The 11,023-nt window shown below is 47.1% G+C and overlaps 1 protein-coding gene across 1 annotated transcript in view; it reads right to left on the bottom strand.

Moving 5' to 3' along the window:
- DZIP1 (DAZ interacting zinc finger protein 1) overlaps window positions 1–4,919 on the bottom strand; it is a 37,950-nt gene extending 33,031 nt beyond the window's left edge. Inside the window, exons 1-4 of the mRNA XM_088159291.1 lie at window positions 4,853–4,919; window positions 3,089–3,188; window positions 2,319–2,622; window positions 1,740–2,234 (exon numbers count right to left, since the gene is read on the bottom strand). Of these exons, the coding sequence (XP_088015417.1) occupies window positions 1,740–2,234; window positions 2,319–2,622; window positions 3,089–3,188; window positions 4,853–4,919 (966 nt within the window). The remainder of the gene's footprint in view (window positions 1–1,739; window positions 2,235–2,318; window positions 2,623–3,088; window positions 3,189–4,852) is intronic.
- Between the last annotated feature and the right edge of the window lie 6,104 nt (window positions 4,920–11,023).

The following is an 11,023-nucleotide window of genomic DNA, read 5'->3' on the forward strand; positions in this document are numbered from 1 at the left end:
ACTGACCAACAAGTCTTAAATTTATGAGTTGTAGGTATCAGTACCATTTTATAGTAGCATTTCATGGTTAAACTTATATTGGTGTTGGATTAAAGGCATTACATCTGAATTCCAAAACATTCACATTAGCTGTAAAGTGCACCTCTGCTAAAAATTGCTTATTTGTAAACAAGTAACAGGCTTATTTGAGAAACATCCAAGACTTTGAGGGGATGGGATCTGAAGTACCCTCTCAGAAACATCAAGTAAAGCCCCTATTATCTGGCAACACAGGATCATTGCACAGATAAATATCACACAGCTATTGTTTACTGATCACACAGCTACTCTGCATTTACAAACATTGGGAAGAGTTTAATTAATCTCTGGCATTCAAACTCAGAATTCTGAAAACACTGCAGGAACTTCAGGTATTGTTCAACATCGTTCCCTGAACTCATGTGAACTTAAATAACTTCTAGAGAAAAGAAATTAGTAACAGAGAAGAAAGAAAGGGAGAAGATCAGAGGTTTATATGAAATCAAATTATAAATGGGAAATAGATTTCCATCTCTGCTTTACCTCAAATGCCATTGAATAGATTAGCAATGAGACAAGTTCACTACCATGTTTTTCAGCTTCCACAGAGCCTGTTGCACACTACAAATATTTCCGGAAAACTTGATAATATTTGGCAATCACAGTATGAGAATTATTTAAGTTTACACATAAAATGGCACATGCAATCTGTTTTCTTTTGCAACACAGGACAAACAGCTTTGTGAGTTGCATAAAGGTTGGGTTTTTTTTCAATAATATCATATCAGCAGCTTGTCCTTCAGACTAACACTTGAATGCATGAACCTTGCCTCATGTATAGTTGGGGCATGAGGTACCTTTTCCCTTACAGAAACATTTGAGCCAACTTAGCTGGTGTCTTAAATATTGAACTTTGCCTGTAACTTTAAACATACAGAGCTAGCCTGAAATCATGTCAAGTCTGTGCCCAGTCTACCCTTTACACTTCAAATTACATTGGAAGCTGAAATTTGCATTCCTGAAACCTTAAAATGCTGATGCTGAAAAATACTTAAACTACCACACCGTTGTTGTGAGACAAAAAATCCTCCCAATAAAAGCAAAGTGCCATGACACTGTCAGTCAGAACAGCTATGTACTAAGGCTCTTAAGGAAGACTCTTTAGGAACAGATTGTTGTGGAATCAGAGCTGAGCTAACTCACTGAAGCTCTTTACCATGTTGTCTGAGTCACCTTTGAGTCACACACACAAGCAGAAACTTTGTGCCTGGAGAACATCAGTGCAGGACAGTGACTTCTCACAGACAGTACATTACTGCTCAGCATCAGTTCTGATGCATTTGCCTCGTGTGTTTTCTGACCATGCAGTTGACAGACAAGGAAAGAGCAACACAACAAAGTAGAAACACGCTCATCACAAGTTTTGTATGTGTGTGTATCTGACACTTCAGATGCATCTAAAACGAATCCAAGAGTAAAGAGCACCTGTTAGTTAAAAGAGGATTTGTTAAAGATGATGTAGCACTCTCCCAAGAGTCTCTGAAACACAGATGGAAAACAAGTGCCAGCAATACAATTTCTTTTGCAATTCCTTGCAGTTCCAGCCTTTCCCCCAGCAAGTAACTGCACCCCAGCAGAGTGGGACTGCTCTGCTACCCACCCCAGCAGGCTCAGAGCTGACCAGGTGTGGGTGACTGGGTCACCAGGTCCTCTCCTCTCACCTGGTGGTAGTTGGCTCGTGCCTCCAGCATCATCTGCTGGGTGCTGATCATCTTCTTCCTCCGCCGGCATTCCTCCTTGAGCCCCTGGATCTCCTGCAAGCGCTGGGCCACCTCCTTGCCCAGCTGGTCACGCTGGGCCTGTGTCTCTCTCAGGGCCTCCTCCAGGTTGCCGAGCTGGGCGCTGAGGTACTCCTGGGAGTGCAGCAGGTACTCGGTGGAGAGCTGCGCCAGGCGCAGCAGCTTCAGCAGCAGCGGGTCTGCGGGGCCCTGGCAGTGCGGGCAGCACTCCCGATCGGCGCTGCAGAAGGTGACATGCTCCAGGTGCGTCTGCAGGGCCGCCACGTCCCCCTCCCGCGACACCCGCTCCACGTCCACGGTGCTCAGCCGCCGCCAGTCCGGGTTCTCGTGCCGCCCGCGGAACTGGAACGCGGGAAACGCCGCCGGCCCCGCGCCGGGCCCGGCCGCCGGCGGCTGGTAGGTGCGCTGGGAGAAAGGCTGCGGGAGAGAGACACGGCTCAGCCCGGACCGGCACTCCCCGCCCCGCCAGCCCGCCCGTCCCGGCGCTCACCATGTCCGGGCTCCGTCCCTGCGGCTCCGCTCGGCGCCGGCGTCCTCCGCGTCGCTATAGCAGCCCCGGCCTGCGTGAGGGGAGGCGGCAGTGACGCCGGGCTGTGCCGCCTCCCGCCCGCCCCGCCGCTCCCCGCCGCTCCCCGCCCCACGGCGCCGTGCCCGGCACAAATCCCGTCCTTCTCCGTCCCGGCATCCTCCTCCCGCCTCCACAGCCTCCCGGCAGCGCTGCGCTAAGGAGCTCTCTCCCGCGCGTCCCGGTGTTCCCGGTGTTCCTGCTGCCCCGCGCACCGCATCCTCTACTATCGCCACTACGCTAATCGCATCAACAAATGTATCCTCGGCTCCGTTCTCAAGGGTTTATGCGCCCTTAACACAGCTACACAGCGTACGCTTTCTCTCTCCACTTTTCCTTCTCTTCTTTGAAGTCTGCACAGCCACCCTCCTCGCACGTTCAACGTGCCTCCCAATCCTGTGCCTCGTCCGTGCTGCTCCTGGCTCAAACCTTTCTCACTCCGCCATAACTTACACTCCTCTACCCCGTGCTGTCCTGTGCCCTTCTCCAGCCTCGCCTACTCAACTTTCTCTCAGATATGACAACACCTGTCACCTCCCCAACATCAGCGTTCATACGCGTGTCGTTTCTCTGTGCATCTTCATGCTGCTGCACCCTCGTGCCCCTGCTACAGCTCTGTGCAATCTCTCCAGTGCAACTCCATACCCCCTCAATGGCCACACACCAAACTCCTGCCCCGTTGCTTTCAAACACCTTCCTTCCTCACCTTAGCACAGTCACACACTTTGCACGCCGCTTCCACATGCTGTCCTCACCCATGTAATCAATACACCTCTGTCTAGTACCAGCACACACCAGACCCACTCCTGCAACCAGACAACCCTACAACCTCACCACATCCGTCATTCCTGTCTCATTCTACCAATCCCAAACACTTCAGCCCCATGAAGCACCTCACCTACCTTACCATCCATGCCCAAATACTTTTCTTCGAAGCAACCAACAACTTCTGCCTATATCCCTGCCCCACCTCAATTCCCAGTGCTCCCCAGTTTGGTGTTTCCCTTTCTCCTGCTCAGTTGTTTCAAACACTGTTTCTAAGTAGCAGCATCTTTGTCCTCCATCATACGAAATTACCCTATTCCCGCACTCATCCATACCACTCTTCTCCAAAAACCTGCTCTTCCTGTTATAATTTCTTAATATTTCAGTCCCCTAGCTATGTCTGCCTCACTGCTATGTTCCACGTTTATACCTCTGTAAATTTTCAGTCCTTTCCACATATATTTCAGTTTCTCATCCTCTTGGTCATTCCTAGAAACATACCTCTCCAAGAATAGTCACACAATACATATCTGATCATACACTCCATTCCATAGGTTTCTCTACATCATGCATTTGAGACTCACAGAGATGTTCTCAAGGGACCTCTGGTGATCATCGTCCAGTCCAAATTTCTGCCGCACACTAGTTCACATCACCTGTAGCATTTAAGATGAACAGACAATCCATAACCTCCCTGTACAACCTGTTGTGTGTCAGTGCTCTCCTCCTCATGAAAACATTTTTCTGAATATCTACCAAGTATCTGCTATTACCAAAATTTAAAAACGGTTTGCATATTTTCTGCTGCAATTGTTCAAGTAACTGTAGGCCACAGCTGTGTAATGTTTGCAGCATTGCAGTCTTCTCCTGCAAGGATGACATTTTTGCCACCCCCTTTTCCACAAGCAGGGTCTCCATCAAATCTTCAAATAAATCTATTTAACATTTTTTGACATATATCAAATATAGATCTGCCTGGTTTACCATTGAACTTTGCACTACTTTAAGTCCTGAAGTAAGAAAAAACCTGCTAATCTTCTTCAGAGCTATTTCTAATATAACACACACTCACTTCCATTTAGTGTATAAATACACTTACATTTATAAGCAGATAGATCTTTCAAAATGCTCAAATACTGGCTACTGTCCAAAATGCTCATGCCTCAGATTCTTTAAAACACCTTGAAAAACAAGGTATTCGAATATTTTTCTAATCAAAGGAACTGTTAAGTTACACATAACGAAATCTAACTCCCAAAGATCTAAGCCTAATATGTGCTCCATCTATCTGACATAGAAGAAATTTCTTTACATAAAAACCATGTGAATTCTGAAAGCTACCACTTTGTGTGTCAAGCAGAAGGACCCTGAAAAAGCACACATTAAATAAGGGCCTTTCACTGACAGATGCAAGGGTTTAATTAGAAAAAAATAACCATATATTATTTAAAGCCAGCAAAGTAAACCATGCCTGAGGGTAGCTTATTCTCCTCAGCTAATGTATTTAGTCAGGAATATCCATACAGATTTGCATGCTGTTCCAACTAAACCTGCTCTAACTGAACGTGACCTTGCAGTGGTACATCATCTATGCATCATCTAATGGTCTTTACTGGAAAGCACGTTAAAGATCTTCTAGTTCCAACTAGCTGCCATGGGCAGGGACACCCTCTAGTAAACCAGGTCACTCAGAGCCCCATCCAACCTGGCCCTGAACACTTCAGGGATGGGAGGGGCACCGAGTTGAGAAGAGGCACAAGCCGCCCAGGCATCTCGACGGAGATGGAAAAAGTACAGAAGGACGGAGGAGGCCCTTTTCGATCTTTTTTCCCTTTCTTTCTGCCGGATTTACTCTATTCTGGGAGCTGTGCCCATGAGGAATTTAGGGTCATCACCCACCCGCGAGGCCCCCTCGGTCAGGGGTGGCCCCGCCTGCTCTCCCAACCACCCCTCCCCTCCGGGACGACCGGCACGAGGGAAAAGCGGCGCTTCCCCGCGGCTGTGTCCGCGGGCCAGGCCCGGACCCGGCGCTTCGGGAGGCGGCCGAGCACGGCCGGGCCTGCGGGAGGCCCTGAGCCGGGCTCCATCTGCTTGCCAAAATCTCCGCTTCGGAGAGCGGTCGCCTCGCCGCTCCCTCCCGCCTGCCCCGGGGGAGAGGCCCCGCCGGATTCTGCCTCCCGCCACCCTTCTGCACATCCTGCGGGGTGGAGGGGAGAAACGGAGACCCCTGCGGCTCACCTTGGGCTGCAGCTCCGCGGGTCTCGGCGGGCGCCGCAGGGCGCGGAGGGGCGGCGGGGCTGCGGCCGCTCCCGCCCCGGCCGTTACCGGCGGTGCCGCGGCGGCTGCGCCCCCCGGCCTCCGCCGGGCCCGTCCCGCGCCAGCCCCGCTGCCCCGAGGCCGCGGGTGGCGGCTGCGGAGGGGTCGGCGGCCGAGGCAGGCGAGGGCTCCTCCGCTGCTCGCCGATTCCCGCTCCTTGAAAACCTGCCCGGCAGATGTTGATGCCCAGGCGGAATGTCCTTTGTCTGGGTCCGGTCCCGAGCCTCTCCGTCCGAGAAGCAGCTTCTCTCCCTTTTTGTATAAGGCAAGAGAAGTTACAACAAACTTTGGACAGGCTGCTTTTCGAAATTCAAGGCACGTTTTGCCACGCAGTCACCGAACACGACACGTTTAAACCTGTGGAGCAGCGAACTTCTCAGCGGGATGGGGAGTCCCCGCCGGCGCGGGGCGGTCGGCGCGGCAGGGCAGCGGCGGGGCGGGGGCAGGAGCCCGCCTGCCCACCGAGATGGTTTGGGGGCTGTAGGAACCCTCCTGCCCACCGAGCTGGATGGAGGGTCTTGAGGAGCTGCGGGATCCCATCTGCCCGCCAAGCTGGAGCAGGGTCTCGGGATCTGCAGCATCCTGCCTGCCCACGGAGATGGAAAGGGGTTTGTGGGGCTGCAGAAGCCCGCCTGCCTGCCGAGCTGGAGGGAAGCCCGAGGGACCGAGAGTGTAGTGATAATCTCCAGCAGGAGAAGGTGTGGATCTTTCACGAGAGTTTCCTGACGTGTGCAGGGAAACACCATGTTCCAGTACAAGGATAAGGCCGGGAGTACGCTTTCCTGCAGGTATCTTAAACGAAGTAATGTCAGGTGAAGTTGTTATTTTCAATGAAAATATGTATTGTATCATGCAGATAGAATCATTCCAACAGCTACAGACTACATCAGATCTTTCTGATTCTATTCCTCTTCCCTGTAAGGGTTTTGAATTGTGTTTTTTCCATTATAAATGCTGTGCAGCCTTTGTGGCCACAAGGAAGGTTTCAAACAGTGTGCATTTATTATAAATTATGCTGGCAAATTCAGTGATGGAGGTAATCATTAGATATTTAATCTTCATTTAGGAATTCCATTTCTCCAGGTATACACCACTGTGTTTTCCCAAGTGCACAGAATTACTGAGACACCAACTTACCTCACTGAACCATGAAGTTTTGTTGTGACAGTGTAAATGTGGGCACATATTCTGTGAACACCAGCTTTAAGAAAAGAGGCAGTCATTCAGGTGCTTCAGTTTTTGATGATCCAAGGGTACCTCAGCATGTTCATGTCATTAATGGATGTTCAATCTAGTGGATCAGACTAGTCTGAAGGAAAACCTGAATGTATATCAAATGTGGACATCCAGTCCTCAGTACTAGTGACTTTTGCTACTGCAGATCAGCATCTGTTGGGTTACTAAAGCAGGCATTGCCAGAGGAAGATGCTTTATGAAGGCTTTAGTGTGGTAAACCTTAATTAAGAGAGGACTTTGAAAATCTGCAGTGTGATAGTCACAGCATCTATGGATCAGGCCTAGATGCAAATATGCAATACAAGTTGATGAGCACTTTATGTGAATGGTTGGAGCACTCAGAGAGCAAGATGCACAAGTGCAGTCCCTTGGGTGCCCAAGAAATTTCATACCTCATGCCCTTAGGATGGATGCCCTAATGGCAACACCACAGTCTGTTCAGCATACCTTCTAAGGATTTCTCTTGCTATGAAAGTAGTTTTCATATCAAAGTAAATGTTAATTGTGTGAGAAAATGCTGGAAATGATCTTTAGTTGATAAGGGGAGTGGTATATGAAGTGTGCAGAAATATGGATTTTGGTTGCTTATTCTAGTATCTGTTTAACACAAAATACAAAAGCAGGCCTTGGATGAGAGCTATAACCAAGATTTTTATGCTGAAAGCGTAGCTCTCACCCTGTCATTCTTTCACTTTTAATTTTTCCAGAGCTTGATTAATCTTTAATTACTAGCTGTAAGTGGTACAGCCTCACTTGGCAAGGGTGAGTATTCTTTAACTCACATTAGTGCTGAGTTCTATGCTTATATACCTCGGTGACAAAAGTACTCTTCTAAAGCAGATGTGGATTTACTAGGAGAGGACCAAGAGCATTTGCAAGGTATTTGTGAGGCTCATAGAAGGTACCTGCAACTGGAGAACACAAAAATGAGAGTACTCTGATTGTGGGGTGAAATACCATGACATCTTGGCAATGGCTATTTGGGAAATAACCTGAGTAGGAGGGGCACTGGGCACTGAGGGAGGCTGGGCAGGGACAGCCAGGCCTGGCAGTGCCCTCAGAGCACTGATGCAACATGTTAAGTGAAAAAGTTATTGGTGTATTTTGTGGTACGAAGGAGGTACGAGATGTTTTAATTTGAGAGGGCAGTGGAAAAACTGTCTTGGGATCTGAGGAATAGTAACCTCTCTCCTACAGCACTCTCAGTGACGCATACAAGTAATCATTAACTCTGGTGGAAAGTTGACTTCACCAGAATGTTGCTGTTACTGAACCTAGCCAGAATCTTAGTTTATTTAATCTTTTCCTTCCTGCCAGTTCCCACCATGGCACATTTTTCAATTTTCAAGCGACTGTGTGGTGCTTAGTTGCTGGCTGGGGTTAAACCATGACAAACACCATATAATACTTCCATTTGTTCAAACTTTCCATCACTCAGTTTACCTGAGGAAATAATTTATGTATTTTTATCACAGGAAAACAAAATATTTAAAAGAAAGGTAGAATGAACCACTCTCCTGACCCTTTTGTGTCACCTCCTTAATTCCAACTAATGCCATCAGCTGCAATTGAGCAGTTTGAATAGAAGCTGCTCTATGTAGTTTAATAAATTTTATTTTCAAGTTTGGGTGCTTCAGACTCTTTTTAAATTAATTTTTTTTAATCTTCAAATAAAAAAGTTTCTCTTCACATAACAAGTCTAGCTGTGTTTTACTGAGATGGCCAGTTCATTTATCTTCCTTTCTTCCAAACTCAGAGGGAATTCAACTTAACTATAGAGAAATGTCTGCAAAGACACTGAAACCATTGATGCAAGTGCAGCAATAGAAAGGTCACACAAGCAAGTACTTGGATTTTAACACTTAACTACCTCTAGATGAATTTTTAATGGCATACGTTAGATATTTGGTCTTTTTCTGACAACTACATTGCACTTTTTCACTGACATGGCTATAATATCCTGCCGTTGGGTGGGTAAAAGAGGATGCTAGATGGCATCACAGAATAATGGCTTACCTGAACTTGTAAGACTCTGCATGAGAGGTGTTCTCTTGCCAGTGGCTTGAATGAATAATGTCTTGAGAAATGGAAACGTCCACTTAGGAAGGAAGAGTATGGAGGTGTCTGCAACAGCAGGCTGCACACTTACATGCTCTAAATTCTGGTTAAAGTGCTTGGAAGTGTGAGCTTTGCTTTGGTGTTTTGGCAGACATAAAATAAGAACAAACACCTTCAGTGATGGCACAGCACTTTGTATGGTATATTTCATGGTTTGTGAAATCAAAGACATTCAAGAGAAACAAAATAGCTTGCTGGTATCACAGAGGTTTGAAACTTGGAATTGAGCTGAGAAAAATATATGTAATTAATGATAAGTAAACCAAAACCAGTTTCAGGGAAAGCAAAACTAGTCATGCAAATAGACTAAATTTCAGAAATTGCTTCAATCAAGAAACAGGAAGAGTTCATTAATGTTGACATTTTTCATATATTTTCAAAATAAAATCCTTTATTTCAGAAAAATAACAGTATCTTAATATTTGAAGCAAATGTTTTTGACTTTCAGAGTACCATTTTAATTGAAACATATTCTATGCCCTAAAAATAAGATACATGTTTTAATAAGGTCATGTTTTCATAAATTAAATATTTTGCTCCATTGCCCTAGGAAAGACTGGACACTCACACTCCCTTTCAAGTCCAATGACAAAGATCAGCTTTTCCAAGTGCAAGTTTAGAGCATGTAAATTAAGTTCTTGTGCTGATCTGCGGGTTGTAGGAGCCTTTCTGTTTCCATTTACTGTAAAGGAACCCACATAAAGGAATTTCCCCACAGCGCTCTCCTGTGAACACCAATCCAAATGTGAAATTCCCAAAAGATGAGCTTACATCAACAAGAATCCCATGTACACTACTATTTCATTTAGCTCCATAACAGCTAAGTTTCTGTCAGGGATGTACATAGGTGAGAATGAATCAAGGTTACAAGGACTGAGAGACCTCTTAAAAGAAGCAGTCCTGAGAATACTACTTCTGTGTTATCATCCTCTCTCACCTCCTCCTTTATTTTCATACTAGACCGTGCATGCAACACAACAGTCTGCTATATTGTGCCTATATTCTTCCTGGATCAGAAAACTTTTGTTAATGTGGTTTTGGAATCGAGATTATTAAGGAAATTGTATCTGTCAATTGTATCATGAAGCATACCAGGGTCTTCCACAGATATAACTATTTCCACCAAATTCAGTTCACCTTATTCAGTTCACTGTCTCTGAAGCAATGAGTAGCTTCAAGAGTCATTCCCTGCTAATTGCCGCCCTCCGATGTTACTGTATATTACCAGCAGCAACTCGGGAACAATTCCTTAGCTTTCTGTCTTTCCAGCATTCTGAACATTAGTGTAGTCTTTGTCATCCACCCTTTCATGCCAGACTCGAGACTTCTGAAGGAACTTGTTTCTGAAACCAGCCTAATTTTTATGAATCCCTTTGAAAGCATTTTTATATTTCAACTTTGTTGCTTTGCAGACCATCACCAGCCGGGCAGGGGAGGTGATTGTCCCACTCTGCTGTGCAGTGATGTGGCCTCACCTCGAATATTGTGTGTGAGTTTTGAGTGCAACAATATAAGGAAGACGTGAATCTATTAGAGGGTGTCCAAAAGAGAGCCATGAGGGTGAAGGGCCTGTAGGGGAAGCCATATGAGGAGTGGCTGAGGTCCCTTGGTCTGTTCAGCCTGGAGGAGACTGAGGGGAGACCTCACAGCAGTCACAACCTCACCATGAGGGAAGGGCAGGGACAGGCACCGATCTCTTCTCTGTGGTGATCAGTGACAGGACTGAGGGAATGGCCTCAAGTTGTGTCAGGGGAGGTTTAGGTTGGGTATTAGGAAAAGGTTCTCCCCAGGGAAGTGGTCACAACACCAGACTAGCAGAGTCCAAGAAACGTTTGGACAATGCTCTCAGGCACATGGCGTGATTCTTGGGGATGCCCTGCAGAGGGCAGGAGCTGGACTCAATGATCCTGATGGATCTCTCTTAACTCAGGAAATTCTATCGTTCTGTGATAAGTCAAGAGTGTATTTCCCAATCCGATTTTCATTCTCTGCAATTCTCTGGGCAAATCGTTAACTACTGCTCACTCTAAGGATGTCAAGATGAGCAGAGCGTGCAAAGAGACAGGAGATGCAATGCAGACGCAGACAGGCACACGCCCCGTGCGCCTTTCGACATGCGGTGCGGGGCGGGGCGCGGCGCCGCCATCTCTGCTGAGGGCCCGTGCCGGCCGTGCCGCCATGTTCAGTGAGGGCACGGCGCCGGGGC

Source organism: Sturnus vulgaris, chromosome 2, assembly GCF_052056855.1.
Source record: "Sturnus vulgaris isolate bStuVul1 chromosome 2, bStuVul1.hap1, whole genome shotgun sequence".
Lineage (NCBI taxonomy): Eukaryota > Metazoa > Chordata > Aves > Passeriformes > Sturnidae > Sturnus > Sturnus vulgaris.